A 22,794-nucleotide genomic window follows, 5' to 3' on the forward strand; every position below is an offset into this window, starting at 1 on the left:
AAATAAAATTTATTATTATTATTATTCATGAGGTACAAGAAAAGGGTTTTAAAATAACCACTAATTGTTTTATTGTCCTTTGGGACCCTGTCTTGAGCACCCCTGTTCTGTTCATCTTGCCATGTAAGGAATTCTTTTGGTTTCAGTGTGGTTAAAATGTGCTGGTAGTTCAGCATCCTTCGCTGCTTTAATGGTCTCAGTTTAATGAAACCTCTTGGTTTCATATCCTGGTTTGTAAAGCAGAGCTTAAACCACAATTTCCCTCTTTGGATGTAGCAAGAAAATTGGCACCTGTCTGTCTTGGGAGACAATGTAGGGGATGTCTTCAGGGGTGAATAAAGGTGTAGAATGAATGAATGAATGAATGAATAAATAAAAATAAGGAAGATGCTGCGCCAGTCTCTTTATTATGGTATCAACAATACTTACATATCTAGATTACCCCTCTTTCAATGTGCACCAATTTAATACCTCGTTCCTGAATATTTTTTGGAACACATAAACAACTTCCTCCACCCACTTCTATATTTCGAGTTCTATTCATGATTCAAATATTAAAAATTAACTTACTGAAGAAGCTGCCCAGCTGTTGTAGTTGTGGCTGTCCAATTCCTTGGTGACGGCACATGCGTCTACGATGGCAGCAATGAAGTACAAAAGAAAGGCACTCCCGTTAAAACACAGGCCCTGTAGGGAGGGCAAAGAAAGACAAAGGGGTAGTTTTTTCCCCATGTACAGTGTTCCATAGATGCTTCCTATCCAACTGGAAGCAATGCGAATAACAAGAGATGAGAGCTTACTCCTGTGGCCACAATCCTAGACTTGCTGTTAATGCTGGACTTCTCTACTGAAAACTCATCTAGGTCTGCTCACATCTAGCTGAAGCTTCTGCTTTTACAACAACTTTTGTCAAAAGATCTGTGCCCCAGAAACAATTCCATACAATCATCGTTGTTTTAAGTCTGCCAACTAATGCACTGTCTTCAAAATTTGGGTCAGTAACAACTGGTGTTAGGAAGGACCTATTTGACCGCCCCAATACCTTGGGTGGCGTCGCTGGTTAATTCTCCAGTTCTGCATTATTTTTTTGGGTGGAAAAGCAAGTACAGTGGTACCTCTAGATGAGAACGGGATCTGTTCCAGAGCCCCGTTTGCATCTAGAAGCAAACGTAACCAGTGTCGGCACGTCTGCGCACGCACACGCCACTTTTCGCCGCTTGTGCGCATGCGTGTGATGTCATTTTGAGCATCTGCGCATACGCAAGTGGCGAAACCCGGAAGTAACGTGCTCCGTTACTTCCGGGTTGCCGCAGAGCGCAACTTGAACACGCTCATCCCGAAGCACATTCAACCCGAGGTATGACTGTACCGCATTATGAAAGACTTAACTTCTTTTTGATGCTCCTCAAAGCGCCCGAATGGGACATCTCAAGGAACACTGCCCATTTCCTCAGGATTAAGTGAGTCGGCTGGAAAAGGCTCCAAGTCTGCTGCTTGAAATGAAGAGCTCCAGGAAAAAGACTCCCCATTAGCAAGCTGTGGAGCATTCTGCCTGCAGATGCACCAATAAGCAGACATCCCAATTCGTTGGTTCACAAGACTGGGGTGCTTCCACATGCTTCTCGTGCTCCAGTTTCTGGACACACATTTTGCAGAATCATAGAATTGTAGAGTTGGAAAGGGACCCCGAGCATCATCTAGTCCAGATTTTTTGGGACTACAACTCCCATCATCCCTGACCATTGGTCCTGTTAGCTAGGGATGATGGGAGTTGTAGTCCCAAAAACATCTGGAGGGCCAAGTTTGCCTATACCTGATCTAGTCCAACCCCCTGCAATGCAGAAGGCCTTCCGACTTCTGCTTAGAAACCTACCAATGAAGGTTTTAAACCTCCAATGAAGGTCCACAAGGCCAAAGAGTAAAAAAAGAATGTTCTGCAAGGAGAATGGAAAAGGAGGAAGAATGTCACATTCCTCCTCCTTAAAGTAAGTGTGACGGGAACAACTTATTACTGTACATTCCAGAAAAATCAGATGTTTATAATTCACATTGGCTTTCCTGTTCACTTAGGTAAGAGGGGAAGTTTTACACATACACCACTGTGTGCTGGCTGGATTTCTCGAGTGTGGCCAACAGAACACAACCGTATCCATTCTTTCAAGGACGTCAGAGCTGCCACTCTCAAGCAGCCTCTCTCTGGTATGCTTTGTGTTTGATTTTGTACGTTAGCTGTTCATCACTTGAATTCATAGGCATAATAATAATAATAATAATAATAATTTTATTTATACCCCACCCTCCCCAGCCAGAGCCAGGCTCAGGGCGGCTAACACGAGTAAAATTACAGTAAAAACATAATAGGAATAAACACAATTTAAAATACAGGTTAAAATGCAATTTAAAATGGAGCCTCATTTTAGATGTAGCCCATAAATCAAAACCATAAGGGGAGGGAAACATAAGGGTCAGACTGAGTCCAAACTAAAGGCCAGGCGGAACAGTTCTGTCTTGCAGGCCCTGCGGAAAGATGTCAAGTCCCACAGGGCCCTAGTCTCTTGTGACACGAGCATTCGACCAAGTCGGGGCCAGTACTGAAAAGGCTCTGGCCCTAGTTGAGACCAATCTAACCACCTTGTGACTTGGGACCTCCAAAGTATTGTCATTTGTGGACCTTAAGGTCCTCTGTGGGGCATACCAGGAGAGGCGGCCCGGTAGGTATGTGGGTCCTAGGCCGCATAGGGCTTTAAAGACAAAGGGCTCATCCCTTCTACTGCACTCTTCCAAGAACTCAAGGAAGATTTTGCAGTTGGAACTGGCTGTCCATGGGTTAACCCTCCTGCCCCTTCTTCATGCTTCAGTCAGAGATTAATATTCCATCCACACAAGGATGGCTCAGGCTTCTTCCCCTTTGAAGTGGCTTGAAATCAAGAGGGCTTTTGAGACACGCAAGTTCTGGGAGCCCTGCCTGCCACCCCATTTCGGCCAGCCAGTAAAGGAAGAAATGTCCTCCCCAAATTCCAAACACTTTATACCTATCTTCTTTTAAGAAGGTCTTTGAGCTTCATTATCTCTGCTTATGTACAACTTGGCTTCTGATTTGTGGAACATTTTATTATTATTTTTCATTTTCGCTCCTGCTGGTAACATTTTCTGTTTAAATTATTTCATGTGTTACTATTAAAGCTTCCTTTTTTATTATGCATTTTGAAACTTTATTTTTTAAAAATTCCCCCTCCCCCTATCTGCTTTGAGTTATTTGTAGAGAGACATTACCATCTCCATTTTCATTTGATATAAACCCAAGGCTTTTTTTTAAAAGCCAGAACTCACAGGAACTCAGTTCCAGCACCTCTCAGCTGGGCTCCATAGCCATTATAAGAGAACAAGGGAAGGGTTCATGGTGAGTTCTGGCACCTCTTTTTATCGAGAAAAATAGCACTGAATAAACCCACGTCCTTTTTTCAGTGCAGGACTGCTCCTTTGTTTCTATCCTTTGTCTGTTCTCACCAAACTTGCTATTGCCTCAGCCCCGTATACCTGACGGAGCGTCTCCACCCCCATCGCTCTGCCCGGACACTGAGGTCCAGCTCCGAGGGCCTTCTGGCGGTTCCCTCCCTGTGAGAAGTGAGGTTACAGGGAACCAGGCAGAGGGCCTTCTTGGTAGTGGCGCCCGCCTTGTGGAATGCCCTCCTGTGAGATGTCAAGGAAATAAACAACTATCTGACTTTTAGAAGACAGCAACCCTGTTTAGGGAAGTTTTTAATATTTGATGTTTTATCTTGTTTTTAATATTCTGTTGGGAGCTGCCCAGAGTGGCTGGGGAAACACAGCTAGACGGGCGAGGTATAAATAATAAATTATTCTTATTCTTATTGTATGCCCCACAGAGGACCTTACGGTCTGCAAATAATAACATCCTGGAGATCCTGGGCCTCAGGGAGATTAGGCTGGCCTTTTCAGCCTTGGCCCAGACCTGGTGGAACGCTCTGCCACAAGAGATCAGGACCCTGTGGGATTTGACATCTTTCCACAGGGCCTGTAAGACAGAGTTGTTCTGCCAGGCAGGGCTTTGGTCAGGGCTCAGCCTGACTCCCCTTTTTGTATAAGAACTAGTACAAAAGAGGCCTCCCAGCATTCTCACAGGTCCTTATAAGATCAGCGTACACAGTTGGGCCGGATGAGCATTTACTGTTCCCAACCCAAATCCTGCGGAAAGCCATCTGATTCAAATTTTAATTTTATCCTGACTTGTTTTTAAGAGGTGATTTGATTATTGTTTGATTTTATATCAATGTTTACATTTGATGTTAGCCGCCCTGAGCCCGGTCTTGGCCGGGAAGGGCAGGATACAAATAAAAGATGATGATGACTATTTTCATTATTACGGTCCAATACTGAAAAATTGAAGGGATTCTTGTAAAAAGAGAACTTCGGCGTGTGTATAGGGGCTCAAGCACCTGTCGCAGTGGCAGAAAGACTGACTCTTTCTGGCTTTTGGACTTTTTAAAGGAAAGAGGTAGAGGTCAAGGTTGAGAGGTTGAGGAGAAAACCCTGCGTGGTCCTCAGTATTCTGTAACAATCGCCCCTCCAATGAAATGAATGGAAGGTTCTTTTGAGCGCGGGGAGCTTGGGGCATCCACAGGAATTTCCAAAATACACAAGTATATGCTGTTATCATGACATTCCCGTGTTCCGAATTAGATGAAAGCTGATACTCACTACAGTGGTCCATGGCACTTGGGGAATCCGAGTGTACGTCATTGTCATGTAGATGATTAGGAAGAACAGCGTAAGGACCCAGTAAAACACAGCTACAAACATTACCCAGCCGAAGACAGGATACAGGAAATATTCTGTTCCAGCGATCAGCGTCCATACCAACAACCCCAACACCTGCAAATATGCAAAGAAAACAGAATAGTGTTACCCAGAAGAAAGGCACAACACATACACGCACAAAGTATTGTTCTGCTTCATGAAAATGGGTTACTGGAATAGAAGGCCAACTCTAAGCAATTATTTGCTGGCACATAAATCACAGAACGGGCTAGAGCTCCTATCCTATCACAGTTAATGGGAATTAGGTTTGACTTCGGCGTAGTCAGGATTTTACCACATCTAGGTCTGTCGTAAGAGGCATTTCTATACAGAAAGGATTCATACAAATGTTAGAAGAAGAAGAAGAGGAGTTTGGATTTGATATCCCGCCTTTCACTCCCTTTAAGGAGTCTCAAAGCAGCTAACATTCTCCTTTCCCTTCCTCCCCCACAACAAACACTCTGTGAGGTGAGTGGGGCTGAGAGACTTCAGAGAAGTGTGACTGGCCCAAGGTCACCCAGCAGCTGCATGTGGAGGAGCGGAGATGCGAACCCAGTTCCCCAGATTACGAGACTACCGCTCTTAACCACTACACCACACTGGCTCTCTGTTAGTACAACAGATTTGTTTACAAAGCAATTTAAATAATATTTCACAGCCCAAAAACATCCATGGTTAAACAAGAGGCAATTTCAGTAGACAGACTGCTTGTATCATCTAAAATAATGAAGCTAGGCAAAATGTATAACATCAGGTAAACAGCTCCATAGTAAGGTAGGATGACAAAAAAAGTTTGGAATCCTTTAGTGAGAGTTTTGTTTGGTCAACTCAGCAGAGACTCTACATTCAAAGTGATGTATGGAATCGTCTTCTCTCTTCCTGGCTATGACCTTGAGGAAAATGTAAGTCTGAATAGCTTTAATCTATCTTTCCAAATAATTAGGATTATATCAGTTCCAAATGCCCATATTTAACAGGCCTTAAAACCAAAACTTACATACACTCTCATATTATAGAAAGAGGGTAAGCCATTTTACTTTGGCTTTATTAAGGACCTACTATTATATTATTATTTGAGCGTTGCTCAGGATATATCCAAATGCAATGCTAACTTAAACCACAATCATAGAATTTTAGGAATATTTCACATCCTACATACATGTTCATTTTTCTTAATTCTAATTAATGCTTAAGAGGAACAACAGAAAGGGGCTACTATAATTTCAGGCACGTTTATCCAAACCCTTAAATCTTGTATTTGTTCATTTATATGTGGGAGTATTTTATGCAAATGAAAAGCGTGTTAAATAATTGACGGGTGATTTCTTTAATTTAGTAACAGGCCATATTAATATTCATTGTTATATTTTTATATAGGTTGTCATCAGTTGCTGACTATCATTTCTAGTACCAGTCAGCTTCTTCTGCCACTGGAGGTCACCATTGTTCTACACAGAAATGTGTCTTCTGCGGTATTAAAGCACTTTCTAAAAAACAGGTGATAGAATTTGGTTGTGATTTTTGCCTTGATCAAACTTCCAGTTCTGAAAAAACCAGTGGTAACCACTGAGTTATCCAATTCTTCAAATCTCCATTAATGATCAGTAACTATAATTTCTAATTGATCTATAATAAAGGTAAAGGTACCCCTGGCCGTTAGGTCCAGTCATGGACGACTCTGGGGTTGTGTGCTCATCTTGCTCTACAGGCCGAGGGAGCCGGCGTTTGTTCGCAGACAGCTTCCGGGTCATGTGGCCAGCATCTGGCGAAACCAGAACAGCACACAGAAACGCAGTTTACCTTCCCGATGGAGTGGTACCTATTTATCTACTTGCACTCTGATGTGCTTTCGAACTGCTAGGTGCACAAGAGCTGGGACCAAACAATGGGAGCTCACCCCATTGCGGGGTTTAGACCACAGCGCCACCTGCGTCCTTAATTAATCTATAATAGTATCTAGTTAAAGTAGTTCTAACTACCACAGCCACATAAGGGTGTAACTGCTTTTCTTTTTTCTTTTCTCTTGCATTAAACACAGTTGTGAGCCTTTCCTTTCCCAAGGTGCTAGCTTTGCTTTCACTGGTCTAGTTTTCTCATTGGTCCAGTCGCAGATTTTAATATTGGCTTCCTAAATAAAAAAATGATGCTTTGCAAGTTGGCAGCCACACTACTATCTTGGTACATGTTTTGCTCTCCCTTCCTCTGTTTATCTTAACCATTGCTTAGAGGTAACATGTCCACATAGGCTAATAACTGTTCATTATTTATTTTAGCCTGAAGTATCCAGCAAGCAAGGCGACAAGAAGAAATCACAACATATTCTACAAACCACGAAAGGGGCAAAGGGCTTGTAACACAGAGGACAAGCAGGATATTATGAGGCAGGCTTGCCTAATTGTGGTAGTCAATTTTTTTTGACATACCAAATTAGCAAATAATGAATGGGTTGTTCTGATAAGTCCCCTAGATGTCTCTCGGTGTGTGTGTGTGTGTTACAGCCTCATATATTTTCTTAGCTGGCTGGGCCTGTGAATATTTAAATCAATTTGCAAGAGACATTTTTAACACTGTGGAAATGCTGTATTTCACACAAGTATACAGATATGGATTGAGCATAAGTCATCAGCCAACAGCCGGCCTGACCTTTTCGAAATTCTAATCAAGAAATGTGTAATGTTGTTTTGGAGTTTTGTCAGGCTCAATAAAATACAGTGTTCAGCTTTCCTGAAACAGCTGAAAATGTCAAACACCCCTGAACCCATTATATCTCAAAGCTGAGACCAAAATTAATGAAGTGTGCCTCAAAGCTCACATGGAGCCTAGAAGAACATCTTGTTGATCATCTTTATCAGGAAAAAAAATGTTTTTGTTACGGATGAGGACTATAAATATTCCTTCCTTATTTCAGAGAATCATAGAATGGTAGAGTTAGAAGGGACCTCTGTGATCATCTAGCCCAACCCCCTGCAATGCAGGAATCTTTTGCCCAACATGGGGCTTGAACCCACAACCTTGAGATTAAAAGCCTCATGTTCTACCAACTGAGCTATCCCAGAGCTTTTATTAATCTTTTCCCATAAGGCATCTCAAAGTGATTTGCAATGTAGCTGAAAGAGCAATCCTACATGGAAGAGGGGTGGCATAGCCATGTCAGATGAAACATCAATCAAAAGCACTTCCAGCCTCACACACGGGGGAGGAATCTTTCCTTTCTTCTCCCTTTTAAAGAGACATCGGTCACCATTTGTAAGTACTGAAAGTAAGTATGTCAACTGGTGTAACTCTTTCATGGTGTGATGTCAGGAGAATAGAGGAAGGGTTTTGCATTCTGCATATCCAGAGCCCCTCCTGCTGATTTGCCCATAGATCATAGACTTTTTGCCTGGTCCAATAGAGAGTGTGGTCTCATTCACATAACGGCCTGGTACAGATTTCAAATGTCCCCAGTTCAATAATTGTGGTTTGTTGGAATGGGAGCGAGTCATGAGCTGAAGTGCTCCCCCTTCTCTCATACACCTGCCTTGAGAGGATACTTTCTGGTTGTTTAAACTACAGTTTCCCATGGTTCCTGCAAACCATGGTTTGCAGTCCTGGGTTTTGGACATCACCATTTGTTGGGCCAAGTACGTTTCAGATGCACCAAGTCATTGCATCTATGAAGGACCCTGTCTTCAGAAGCAACAAGATGCAACTTGCTATCTCTTGATATAATCTGCTTCATAAAGCTACTAACAATGATAAAATGGGAATACATCCTAAAGTCTCCTCTGCAATTTCTTAGGTGGAGGGATGAGCAGTCAAGCCAAGTTTGTTTACTGAACGATCTCAGAAGTCATCATAATAACAAGCAGGAGAGAAAGTTAGTAACACAATAAAGAACTTTCGTGTCCATAAACCTGCAATTCTTGAACCTCTGCCGAGATACTTCCTTATGAAGGAAAGAGCAAGTCTGTAGCAGCGTATAAAGGATATGATGCATACAAATCTATCGCTGGTGTGATAGTTTCTAAACCTTGATTTGTTATAGCAGTGTTGGATCGTGTTAAGGCATAACTCTCCCCCGCAAAAAAACCATAAACACCCCAAAAAGGTTTATGTTTTCAGACTCTAACATAGAACTTGGATAATCAAATACATGTGGACTATATTTCAGAGATCCGTTGTGAAAAATAGCTCTGTGCGATCACTTTGTTGCCAGCAATGCACATATTGATGAAATAGGAACATCTTTGTGCAACAGAATAAATGGACAAAAATCAGGTATTACATATGGCAAAGCTCAAAAACCTAGTGGCGCAGCAATAAAACTGCTAGCACATTTGCAGAGCTAAGCAGGGTTCAGTATGGATTCAAATTGGATGGGGGACCATGTGTTGAGACTCCAGCGTTGCAGAGGTTTGGACTAGATGACCCTCGGTGTCCTTTCCAACTCCTCAATTCTATGACATGCTGTAACAGACTTGAAAGCAGCTGTGCTTCAACACAAGGGTATTTAACGAAGATAAGCTCCAAAGTTGGAATTTATGTGCACTATCAGGCACTCCTGTCTTCCACTGCCTCCCGCAGTTTGGTCAGACTCATGCTGGTAGCTTCGAGAGCACTGTCCAACCATCTTGTCCTCTGTTGTCCCCTTCTCCTTGTGCCCTCAATCTTTCCCAACATCAGGGTCTTTTCCAGGGAGTCTTCTCTTCTCATGAGGTGGCCAAAGTACTGGAGTCTCAGCTCAGACCCTGATGTTGGGAAAGATGGAGGGCACAAAGAGAAGGGGACAACAGAGGACGAGATTATTGGATAGTGTTCTCGAAGCTACTAGCATGAGTTTGACCAAACTGCGGGAGGCAGTGGAAGACAGGAGTGCCTGGTGTGCTCTGATCCATAGGGTCACGAAGAGTCAGACACGACTAAACAACTAAACACAACAACAACAACCAGACTTGGGCTCAAGACAGGGAGCAGCTGGCTGACTACAGGAAGCAATTGTCTCAGTCTAGACTTGTTCACACAATATTCATCTGGCTTTGCAAATTAATCGCTGGTTGGATGGTGGGTTGCAACAACTCGGCTTGGATCTTTTATTCATTTTGACTAGTTCTCCTTATCATTTATGCCCTGCATAATAAAGTGGCAGACACAAGCATCTCATTGCCTTTTTGGGCCTCCTGGCTTCACTATGTAATAATTTATCCCCACCTTCTGCTCTGCTTTGCTTAGTACTCATGAATATACTGTTCCTAACCCGTCAACTAAGAACTTGTCATGCAACTGTCAAAGTGGGCACTGGCCCAGTGTGGCATGTGCCACAATAAGACTGTTAAGTCTTTTAGATGTCACAGACTATATAGAGTTGGAACGGACCCCAAGGGCCATCTAGTCCGCCCTCCTGCAATGCAGGAATCTCAGCTAAAGCATCCACAACAGATGGCCATCCAATATCTGCTTAAAAAGGAAGGCTCTTCCTTCTCAAAGAAGACTCTTCACTGGTTTAACCTGCACTCTTCTAAACTAGAATAAACAGATTCCTATTTCTCAATGGAGAATTTTTTCCCAGTAGTGATGTATGGAAGTGAGAGCTGGAACATAAAGAAGGCTGATCGCCGAAGAATTGATGCTTTTGAATTATGGTGCTGGAGGAGACACTTGAGAGTCCCATGGACTGCAAGAAGATCAAACCTATCCATTCTGAAGGAAATCAGCCCTGAGTGCTCACTGGAAGGACAGATCCTGAAGCTGAGGCTCCAATACTTTGGCCACCTCATGAGAAGAGAAGACTCCCTGAAAAAGACCCTGATGTTGGGAAAGATGGAGGGTACAAGGAGAAGGGGACGACAGAGGACGAGATGGTTGGATAGTGTTCTTGAAGCTACCAACATGAGTTTGACCAAACTGCAGGAGGCAGTGGAAGACAGGAGTGCCTAGCGGACAGGAGTGCCTAGTTGGACACAACTAAACAAAAAAAATTCTCAATAGAAAGCTGTAACACATTAGTGTTTTTTTTTAATGTTCCAGTACTTTTCCTACCCAATTAAGAATGTTCGTTTCCTACAGTGGAGTACAATGCAACAGGATCTCACAGATCCATTGGGGAGAAAAAACTCTGGTTTTCCTTTTTCAAGCCTTGTCCCAGTTTGCTTCTGGCAGAATATCAGAAAGCCAAGGCCTCCATCCTTGCAAGGATCTCAGCTTGACCTTACACAAAAGGACTGTCTGCTCCGCTCCTTACAGTTGTGACATAATCAGATCAAAGAAACACAGCTTTCCTCCTTTCCCCCCTCTTCCGTCCTCCTTGCTGAAATGAATCTCCTTGAAATCTTCACTGGCACCAGTATTGTTCTTCAGCACACACCAAAGCATACTTAGGTTTCACGAGAACAAATGGGTCTGAATTTCACTGAACTGCAGATAAAATCTGGACTCCCTAAGTAGCAGCGGCTAGTGCAAAATGCAAATAGATGGCAGCTCGCTTGGGCAAAGGTACTCAATCTCCAGCTGTTAGGCTGATGACATGTCCAAATACAACTGAGTTCACCAGCAGTTAATACAACTAAAATTCTACTGCAGGATCAGGAAGTTTGTTTGTTTTTTCTGCTGAGGGCTACATTGCCTCAAGAGTTATCTGTTAGGGGATGCATATTGGTGGTGGGAAGAGCCACAGGCAAAGGTGTTATGGATTAAACTAATTCAAAATAAAGGATGCCCTGCTTCAATCTTCATCATGACAACCTCAAATTAGAATTCCCAGGCTTATGCAAGTTTATTCAGAAGTAAGCCCCACCAGATTTGGTAGATGTGCTCTCAAATGGGTAGATAAAAGATTATTTCAGTACCAGAGACCAATACAGCTATTGTTCTGGAAAGCAAGCGGAAGTAGTTCCGCTCTGACTTTGATGTGTTTACAGGGGTACCTCGGGTTACAGACACTTCAGGTTACAGACTCCGCTAACCCAGAAATAGTGCTTCAGGTTAATAACTTTGCTTCAGGATGAGAACAGAAATCGTGCTCCGGCGGTGCGGCAGCAACAGGAGGCCCCATTAGCTAAAGTGGTGCTTCAGGTTAAGAACAGTTTCAGGTTAAGAACAGACCTCCAGAACAAGTTAAGTACTTAACCCGAGGTACCACTGTACCAGAGACCAATACAGCTATTGTTCTGGAAAGCAAGTGAAAGTAATTCCACTCTGACTTTGATGTGTTTACACACACACACACACACACACACACACGGCAGGAACTTACAAGTCTGTTCTCGGAGATCTGGCAAACGCCTCTTTTCCCCAAACCATACAACCAGGGAAATGTTGTGGTTTTTTAAAGAGCAATTATTATTTTTAAATGAAATACTGTCCCTTCCAATTTTTCTGAAACAAAAAGAGGCGGAAGAGACACTTTCATGAGCCAGATCTTTTAATAGGTAAGCTAACAAAATGTGGGTCACTGCTGTGGGAACTCTTATGGTATAAACCAGCGGTTTTCAACCTTTTTGAGTCCATGGCTCCCTTGACCAACTACATTCTTTCTGTGGCACCCCTGTGGGGTTCAGGAGCCCAGTTACGTCACCCCTTGCCTGCAGAGCTGGCAGCCTCTCCAGTGGCGTAGCGTGGGTTGTCAGCAAGGGCAAGGCAAGTAATTTGCGCCCCCTAACCCGGGGCAAGGCAAGTAATTTGCGCCCCCCCCCGCTGCACTGTCCCTCCCCCAGATAGTCCCTCACTCTCTTTCCGCACCGCACCGCATGCCTGGCACCCTCCCCTCCACAGTGGGCGGCGACCTGGCGGCTCGGATCGGATTCGCACAGCCAGCACTGCAGTGAGAGAGAGTGAGTGAGCCAGGTAGCGGCAGAGAGCTGCGAGTGCGAGCGCCCCCCCCCAGATGTTGCGCCCGGTGCGGCCGGCCCCCCTGCACCCCCACGCTACGCCACTGAGCCTCTCACCCTTTTTTGAGCACGCTCCCTTGTGGAGTGGTCCCTCAGCCTCCTCTCCCCTTTCCCTGGGAGTCCTCTGGGCAGCTGCTGCTGCAACAAACACCCCTGACCATCATTCAAGGCACCCCAGGGTGCCATGGCACACTGGTTGAAAAGCACTGCTATGAACCAACAACTCTGATGCCACATTTCTTTCTTCAACTAAATCTTAATTTTAAAATATGGAATAACTTAGAAGCTGGTGCCAGGTTTATCCCCCTCGTCTTCCACACTAACAAAGGAGCTTGCAGAGAACCAGCCCTATTCCACCATAAACTTATCAATTTGGCTGTACAGTGGTGCCTCGCAAGACGAAATTAATTCGTTCTGTGAGTCTCTTCGTCTAGCGGTTTTTTCGTCTTGCGAAGCAACCCTATTAGCGGCTTAGTGGATTAGCACTATTAGCGGTTTAGCAGCTATTAGCGGCTATTAAAGGCTTAAGGGATTAGCGGATTAGCTGCTAAAAGGCTATTAGCAGTTTAGCGGCTTAGAAAAAGGGGGTGGGGAGCGAAAAAAAATCTAAAGACTCGCAAGACATTTTTGTCTTACGAAGCAAGCCCATAGGGAAATTCGTCCTGCGAAGCGCATCGAAAAACGGAAAACCCTTTCGTCTAGCGGGTTTTCCGTCTTGCGAGGCATTCGTCTTGCGGGGTACCACTGTATCTTGTCAACTGGCTCAAAGTTGGGTACATAACTTCATAAAACCAGGGAACAGACTTACAAAAACAAATGAAGACCTTCACTGTTTCAACTTGCTTCTACTTTGTTTTCCAACATGTCATATTTTTCCATGAATAAGACAGTGTTTTTTAAATTATTCATTATTATTATTTATGGCGGCTGTTTGCGTCAAGCGGGCAGACGATGGGTCAACAACTCTGGGCAATCTCCCCCCCCCAAAAAGCTCCACAACTCTGGGCAATCTCCCCCCATTTCCTTAATTTGGTATCCCCAAAAATAGGGGTTGTCTTATACACGGGGGCGTGTTATACACGAAAAAATACAGTATTTCAATTGGTGAGGCGCGAACAGATTTTTATTCTGAAATTGTGGCCTAGAGAAACAAGTTTGAGAACTACTGTGCTAGAAGCTTCTTTCTGATCTCACCTCCAAGTACATTTACTTGAATGCACGTCTCATCCTGTTTCTCAGTTTCATTGTTTTTTGATTGTTTTCATTCCATTTCCCTTTTGCTTTTAAATGAGCTGCTTTAGGGCCCCCTTTGTAAGAGCCAAAAAGCAGTACAGTATATATAAAAAAGTTTATAAATAAATGAATTCCAATTCATGGGACTTACACTTTCAACTAAACAGGATGAGGATCATCAACCTATGAGAGACTTTCAACATTTCATATTTCACATGGGGAAAAAATGTGTGGAATGTAAAATACTAGACTAAAGTATGTCCTTTGTATAAGCAATTGCATAAAATATTCCCTTTGAAAAAGAAACTTGGGACTTTCTTTTTTTTTACTTCAGTCCTAAAATTTTCCCTTTAATATTAAAAGGTTTTATTTACATTGATATTGTTTAAATGCAAATACACTGTCATGAGGAATTGTCTTTTTAATGGCTGCAGATTTAATATTCCATTGTATTACTGAGCCAGTGCTATGCCTAAATAATATCTGAGTGACATCCCCCCCCCATTTTTTTTCTGTTGAGGAATGTCTAACAGTGGCTGTTAACCGCTCCTGACCAAAGATTTATTTACATTGGTTTGTTTGTTTAAAGAGTTTCTAACCATTGCAAAAGAACAATGCTGTATACATCTGCTTCATTAATAGTGGCAAGCTTTTTTGTTGTTTTTTGAATCTCCACCTTCCTGCTACGCCATCTATATATAGCTGGCACCATCATTGTTCTGTGAATCTGTTTTTAACATGAGAAAAAGCTTTTCCTAACGCTTGTTAGAAACAAGATTTGCATTGACTCCTGTTGCAAGAAAAGCTGAACATCTAAACAAGGCAGAGACAGAATGGAAACATGGTCCAACCAGACAACAGACGCATTAACATATTCTCAAAGAAACCATTTAAGAACAATTCTAAATTTTTGTACTGTACATCCCATTTATGACATTTGCATGCTGCATCACAAGTTCTCTTGGCAGCTTACAAGAAATAAGTATGAAAACAATTTGAATGCAAAATGAAACATGAATACATAAACTGAAAAGTGAGATAAATGCAACAAGAAAACAAAACTCAATCCACAACCTCAAAGTGAAAAACAAAACAAAACCAAATTCTAAATCCCTTCCGCAAGACTATTCATGTTTTTAAATCAGAAGACTGGAACCTTCATTTATGCTTGTGAAGTAAAGTACTTTCAGCTACTCTGCATAATCCAACAGAAGAGTGAACGTTCTCTAGACAATTTGCAGCAAAACACATTCAGGGTATATAGATCAAGCAGTGCAAACATTAACTTCTCAAACTCCATAGAATCATAGACTCGTAGAGTTTGAAGGGACCCAAGGGTCATCTAGTCCAACCCCCTGCAATGAGGGAATCTCAGCTCAAACATCCCTGAAAGATGGCCATCCAACCTCTGTTTAAAAACCTCCAAGGAAGGAGAGCCCACCACCTCTAGTGGGAGTCTGTTCCACTGCTGAACAGCTCTTATTGTTAGAAAGTTTTCCCAAATCTAACATGAAGCCACTGGTTCGAGTCCTACCCTCCAGAGCAGGAGAAAAGAAGCATGCTGCCTCCTCCATGTGACAGCCCTTAAGATATTTGAAGATGGCTATCATATCTCCTCTTGGTCTCCTCTTTTCCAGGCTAAACATACCCAGCTCCTTCAAGCGCTCTTCATAAGGCTTAGTTTCGGACCCTTGATCATCTTGGTTGCATACGTTCCAGCTTGTCAACATCCTTATGGTGCCCAGAATTGGACACAGTATTCCAGGTGTGGTCTGAGTAAGCAGAATAGAGTGGTACTATTACTTCCCTTGATCTGGACACTCTCCTTCTGTTGGTGCCACCTAGAATAGCATTAGCTTTTTCGCTGCTGCATCAGAACTGTTATTCCAAATAACCCAATGGGCCAATTTGGAAACAAATTATTTAGATTCTTAGTATAAGACTTATACAACAGAAAATAATATTCAGAGTCCACTGGACTCCAGCAAAACTATACCAGAAGAAAATAACAAGTGCAGACAACTGCTGGAGATGTGGGAGTAAAAATGTGGACTTAGTACATATGATGATTAAATGTCCGATGATAAAATCATTTTGGTGCAAGGTGAGGATAGTTATAGCAAGAGTAATAAAAAGAAATTGTTATTTAGGGGAATTGAATTTAATTCTAAATTATATTCCGGAAACGTGGGAGATTACAAGGGGTCAAAAAAATGTATGTACCGTGCCATAATAGAAGCAAAAAAACTTGTTTTGATGAATTGGAAGAGCCGCAAAAAGATTCCATTGAGCACATGGATTGATAATATGGACAGAGTAGCTACATATGAACAAATTGCATGTTGACACAAATTAAGAATGGATAAATATGAAGAAATCTGGAAGGAATATTTAAGCGATAAGGCAGACAGTGGTGGGAAGTAGGGGGAGGAGAGCTGGGGAAATATTGTTAGAAAGGTGTAGTCATAGCTATATCAGTATTCAAAGTTGAATTGTCAAATTATGTTAGTAGTGTTATTATGGTTTTTGTTGTATGTGTCTTTTGCGGTTGTTGAAAAAATGATTAAATAAATTAAAAACAAACAAACAAATTATTTAGATTCTTTGCCTATGGAACAAGCAGTGTGCATTTGGGCACTGCCTGTCAGAGCAGAGTCCCAATCTCTGTCCAGATCTCCTGTTTTCCTCAACTCAAATTTCCAGGCAATTCTGATGAACCCTAAAAATTATGGACTTCATATTGTTCTAGGATACACATAAGAAAAGCCTGCTGAGAAGGCCAACCACATGCCTATGGGAAGCCCACAATCATGACTCAAGCAGGACAGCATTATTCCCATCTACAGTTCCCAGAAAATGGTGTTCAGGGGCCAACTGCCTCAGGCAGCCGAGGTAAAGCATCAGTTAGAAACCCTGATACACATATCCTTCATGAATTTGTCTATTCCTCTTCTATTTTATTTTTTTATTGGAAATTTCAACACAATAGTTTTATCAAAAATACATCATCCACATCATTATTATTTCCCCCCTCCATTTCCCCCCTCCCCCCAAACAAAACAACCCCCTCAACCACCCACCCCACCCCCGGACTTCCCTCAGCACCCTTCCTCTGGTTTCTCAACACATATTTCTATCTGCATGTTATAAAATTGTAAAAATCCTCAAGGTGTCTATCTATATATTACAATAAACAGTTTGTGAATGTTTATTCAAAACCTGCCAAAGAGTCCAGTTCATTTTGTTGCTTCTTCAAATATTTCATAAAAGGTTCCCATTCGTCTTTGAGGTGACAGTTATCCTTATCACGTAGTTTGTGCGTCAGTTTTGCCAATTCCGCATAATCCATCAGTTTTCCTTGCCACAGTTCTTTCGTCGGGATTTCCTCATTCTTCCATCCTTGTGCTATTAAGACTCTTGCTGCCGTCGTCGCATACATAAAAATATTTTTTACAGGTCTTTACCCACTATCCCTGTCTAATCCTCTTCTAAACCCAGCCAAGATGGTGGACATCGTTGCCTCTTCTGGGAGCAAATGCTATAGTTCAACTATGCCCTGTGCATCTTTTATCTGTACAGAGTCTCCCAAAGTTTAGCTTCGTTTAATGCCACCGAGTTTCAGTATTTTGAGAGTAACAAACACTTTTCCCCATCTGCTTTCCCAGGACTCTTTGTCATTTTATTGCACAGTCCTTGGAGAGGTAAAACGCATTCCTTTAAGGTCAAAAGAGGAGCCATAATTGAGGCCTGTGCACAGAGCTGTCTCTCTTGATACACACCCACACACAATTCTCTGTTTCTTTTTTCAATTTCAGTCCCACCAGAGGGTGCTCAAGGTGGCTGACAACAGTAAAAGAGAGACCAAAATACCAAGCGAGAATTAAACACCTAAAACCAGGCAGGTAGAAAAATCCCTAACAGCCATCAAGCAATCTGCTTGAACAAACGCCAACATATTGACAGCGGCCAAAACATCGTTTATTAAGTCATTCATTCAGCTTTTTATAAGGTCAGGTGCCTGCCTGCCTGCCTCCATAAATACATATTTGCTTGATCATCAGAGAATGAGCAGCTGCCAGGGCTGAATAATACCAGTCCTACACTGGTTCCCAGTATGTTTCCGAGCACAATTCAAAGTGTTGGTGCTGACCTTTACAGCCCTGAACAGCCTTGGCCCAGTATACCTGAAGGAGCGTCTCCACCCCCATCATTCAGCCCAGACACTGAGGTCCAGCTCCGAGGGTCTTCTGGCAGTTCCCTCACGGCGAAAAGTGAGGTTACAGGGAACCAGGCAGAGGGCCTTCACAGTAGTCATGCCTGCCCTGTGGAACGCCTTCCCGTCAGATGTCAAGGAAATAAACAACTATCTGACGGCATCTGAAGGCAGCCCTGTATATGGAAGTTTTTAATGTTTGATATTTTACTGTGCTTAATGTTTTAACTGCTGGAAGTCGCCCAGAGTGGCTGGAGAAATCCAGTTAGATAGGCGGAATATTAATAATAATAATGCACCCACAAAAAGTTATGTTCTCCACAGCCTGCCCAAAAGATGTTGGGCAAACTGGAGAAATGTAATTTTGTCAAGAGAAAATGGTACACAAATGGGGAGGTATGCCTATATGAATGTCTATGAATTTACCCCCCACCCAGTACAAGTCCCACCCACCATCACATATGGCTTCATGGAATGAAATAGTTGTCCACCTCTATTCCACTCCCATGAACAATGTAACATTGGTGGACAAGCTTCTTAGAACTTTAACCGGCTGTTTCACTGGACATCCTGTTCAGCCAAGGAGATCTGCAAAATAGCACATATCCTCCTTTGTTTCCCTGTGTTACACTGTTCATGTGAGGAGTTAAATGCACAAGGGAGCTGGCCGCAACACCCCAAACCAGCTCTTAAGTAGAACAACATGATAATTTAGCTCCAACCTGAACACGTCATAAACTAGCATTGTTGTTTGTATGGAAATGCTTTGTAATTGCTTCCAGCGGACCTTGTGAAAATGCAGAGCTAAAGACGCTCCAACCACATCGGAGCAGGTTTCCAGTGACGAGATAGGAAAATTGCAAAAGGAAAGCAAGGCAAGAGAATCTAAAGGCAATTCCATTGACTGCAAGACCTGCAGACCTTTTCTGGCATTTAAAAGCCACTATATGTCAAGACTGTCAAGTCCAATATTGTTCAGCACAGTACACTATGCAGAGCCTGAATTATTTCTTCTCTTATCCCACCATTATTGTGAGTGTTGGGTGGGTGGGCAAGGGGGTTTATTTTGGGGAGGGGGAGAGGTACTGGCCTTCAAATGCACTGTAATATAAACCGAGTAACCTGTACTTGCTCAAAATCACTGCTCACCACCCCTGCATATAGTTTAGACAGCCAAGCTCGCAAACCATGGCATACAAACATTTTCTGTTGTGAAGTGGTGTTGGGAGGTGCAGTCTAAAATAAAGAAACAGCATTGCTGGAAAAGGGTGGTTTTATTGCCCAGCCCGTTCTCTTTCCACCAAGAATCTCAGGTTCCAAAGATGCTTTGCAGTAGAACTGCTGGCAAAAATATCAACATGCGAGCGGTTGAAGATTTCTCTTTTCACCGTGCTGCAGTTCCAAATCCAGAATAAGAAGCTTGAGTTCTTGTTACATTTGATACGGAAGGAGGGGGGCATGTCTTCTTCACCTCCTTCTTCGCTACAATATATCCATTTATTTCCAATTGTCAATGACAAAAGGAACTAAAATCTATAAAATTCATAGAAAATCAACGGGCCAATTTGCTCAATTTCTCTAGAACTCCAGGACACCTTCCCTGTCCTCCATAATCCCTCAAGCAAGGTGTTAAGACCCTAATCCTGTCAAATCACTCTGCCAAGCCTTCCCACGGGCAATGCCAGGTGGCAGACTATGCATACATGGACCATTGTCTTCTCATCACCGGGACTCAGGATGTGCTTATCTGCGCATATCTCCAGCTCTGCATATTCCCCCCTCCCTCCTCCATATGTTAATCCTGTGTAACCCAACCTCTTTTTAATATATTCATGATGTAATCTGTGTAACCCAACCTCTTCTTAATGTATTCATGATGTAACTGGGATGTATTTTGCACTGTATTCTGGGACATGGAGGGAAGTTTCAAAAGTTCATGTCACCCCTTTCTCACTGTTCAATCTCGCCTTGAACCTTATTGTGCAATAAACATGGATCTTCTGCAGTTTGCTCCCGTCTCCGGCTGAACTCATTTTCCTCCGCAGGGACCCGCGGACTTAGTCCGACGAGCTGGGTGGCAGAGCAGCCTCGCACCCAGATTTTGCCATAACACATTTAATCTTCCTGTAGTGCGGGACTGGAGAACATCTGGCCCATGGACCAAATGTAGCCTTGCCACACACACACACACACACACACACACACACACACACACCTCTGATGTCACAAAGACACCAGGTGTGGGAAAGGCAAGAGTGGGAATTCAAAGTTGTTCGACTGATCAAGAAAAGCATGCTGGTGCCTCCAGCCTCACTCCCTGCCTCTTCTTTGAACTGTAGAGGGTGTTTTAAGGCACACTTCTGAACTGATGGGTAGCTGAGAGCATCCCTCAAACTCTCCCGGCTTCTTCTTAAAATAAAGGTAAAGGGACCCCTGACCATTAGGTCCAATGATGGCCAACTCTGGGGTTGCGGCGCTCATCTCGCTTTATTGGCCGAGGGAGCTGGCGTACAGCTTCCGGGTCATGTGGCCAGCATGACTAAGCCGCTTCTGGTGAACCAGAGCAGCACATGGAAATGGTGTTTACCTTCCCGCTGGAGCAGTACCTATTTATCTACTTGCAATTTGACGTGCTTTCGAACTGCTAGGTTGGCAGAAGCAGGGACCGAACAATGGGAGCGCACCCCGTCGCCAACCTTCCAATCGGCAAGTCCTAGGCTCTGTGGTTTAACCCACAGCGCCACCCACATCCCGTTGGCTATAGTACCTCTGATGTATTTACAGGAGCTTTAGAACATGGGGGTCTTTTTCCTTCATAACCCCATCTTTCCTGGAACTCAGACTCTACTGTGCATTCCTGGAGAAGGTTTGGAACAGCCATGAGAAAGGGACTCTCCCCTATTTCATCTCTCCTCATTCAGTTTTCCTTATGTTCTGATACAGCAAAGTAAGGCTTATGTTAATATTTCAATTTGAAACCATGAAAATGTATCTGCTTGCTTATTTTCAGATCTAGTTTCTGCACCAAAGAGGCCCAAAATTGTGAAAAAAAGAACTGAATTCTACAAGTTTTAGAAACCAAGGACACAATTCATGCAAAGTTAAAAGTTTAAAAGCCTGTGGGAAATTGAAGGGTGTGCTTAATGCTCTGTTGAAACCACAAGGTCTTAGAAGTGCTTAACTTTCTCTGGGTCAATTTGTCTAATTTATTCTGCAATTTTTACTGTTTTGCCCAATTTATCCTACTGCTGGAAAGACCCAATATGCCACCTGAACACTGTGATCCTTTCAAACTACTCCAAAACTTATCCAGAAATTCCTGTGGCTTCTGAGATCTTACCAAGCATTGAAACAAAAGACAGCACATAGTCATATCACCTCTGAAACTCTACTTCTTCACGTGATCTTATAAGGAGAACATAAATGCCAACATGTAACTAACTTAAAGAATCTGGCTTCATTAATCACTTGTGAGTGATGAAGTGAGTTTTGACTGGTCTCAACAATGGCACTTTCTAAAGCAGGGCCATTACCTCCCAGAGATTATCTTGCTCTGCAAATATTTGCCCCTACAGCCCTTTTCCGTTGGACAAAGAGACAAGCCAATGGGTTTTGCACAATGAGCCTGGTCATGTCTGATGATAACCAGATTCTAGAAATAAATCCCCAACAAGCTCATTAAAGTATTGTGTGACTCACTGCATATTGTCTGGTTTGATCATTCCCAACAGGTGAAAGAATCAACGACTTCTTGCTCTTAGACATTTCTACTATTAAGAGAAAGGGAAAATAAGCTTTAAACATGCATCAATTGATATAATCTGTAATGGTAATTTGTCCTTATAAAAATGGGGGTGGCAGGCAGAGGACAGCGCAGTGGCGTAGCGTGGGTTGTCAGCATCCAGGGCAAGGCAAGTAATTTGCACACACACACCCCCGCTGCACTGTCCCTCCCCCAGATAGTCCCTCGCTCTCTCTCCGGACCGCACCGCACGCCTGGCACCCTCCCCTCCACAGTGGGCGGCGACCCGGCGGCTCGGATCGGATTTGCACAGCCAGCACTGCAGTGAGAGAGAGTGAGTGAGCCAGGTAGGGGCAGAGAGCTGCGAGTGCGAGCGCGCCCCCCCAGATGTTGCGCCCGGTGCGGCTGGCCCCCCCCTGCACCCCCCACGCTACGCCACTGGGACAGCCCCCTATTTCTGCCCCCACCTTCTCTCTTCTCTCTCAATCCCTATCTCACCATTTTCATCCCGCCTTGCCACCCCAGCAAAACTACCCCTCTACCCCTTTTATAAAAAAATATCATGTGGTTAACAGCTGATATTTTATAAACAGGAAGGCGAAGACTCAGCACATTGGATCTTTTACTCTTTTTGACTGATTCTCCTTGTCCTTAGTGCTCTAAATAATACTTTGACACATCTGCTACTAACTCTAGGGTTGCTAAGCCCTATGTAATAACGTTTTGTTCCCTATCCCATCATTCTTCCATGCAGACGATCTGCTGACTGAGGGCAAGACTTTAGTGTGTTTAATGAAGTGGGCTCTGGCCCATGGAAGCCCATCCTACAAGATTTAAAATAAAAATAAATAAAATTCCCAGGTGTCAAAAGACTTCCTGTGGTTTTGTTCCATATCATAATTGATACCCACTGGAATACTGAA

At 43.2% G+C, this 22,794-nt stretch overlaps 1 protein-coding gene and 1 long non-coding RNA gene across 2 annotated transcripts in view; one reads left to right on the forward strand and one right to left on the reverse strand.

Moving 5' to 3' along the window:
* CMTM8 (CKLF like MARVEL transmembrane domain containing 8) overlaps nucleotides 1–22,794 on the reverse strand; it is a 34,920-nt gene that overhangs the window by 609 nt on the left and 11,517 nt on the right. The window contains exons 2-3 of the mRNA XM_083405228.1: nucleotides 4,720–4,893; nucleotides 571–687 (exon numbers count right to left, since the gene is read on the reverse strand). Coding sequence (XP_083261354.1) covers nucleotides 571–687; nucleotides 4,720–4,893 — 291 coding nt within the window. The remainder of the gene's footprint in view (nucleotides 1–570; nucleotides 688–4,719; nucleotides 4,894–22,794) is intronic.
* Nucleotides 1,803–7,962, forward strand: LOC310660542. The gene is made up of 3 exons (XR_014503496.1): nucleotides 1,803–2,199; nucleotides 6,196–6,316; nucleotides 7,092–7,962. It is a non-coding gene; the product is annotated as an uncharacterized lncRNA (long non-coding RNA).

Source organism: Podarcis tiliguerta (genome assembly GCF_965153285.1).
Source record: "Podarcis tiliguerta genome assembly, chromosome: 12".
In the NCBI taxonomy this organism is placed as follows: Eukaryota; Metazoa; Chordata; class Lepidosauria; order Squamata; family Lacertidae; genus Podarcis; species Podarcis tiliguerta.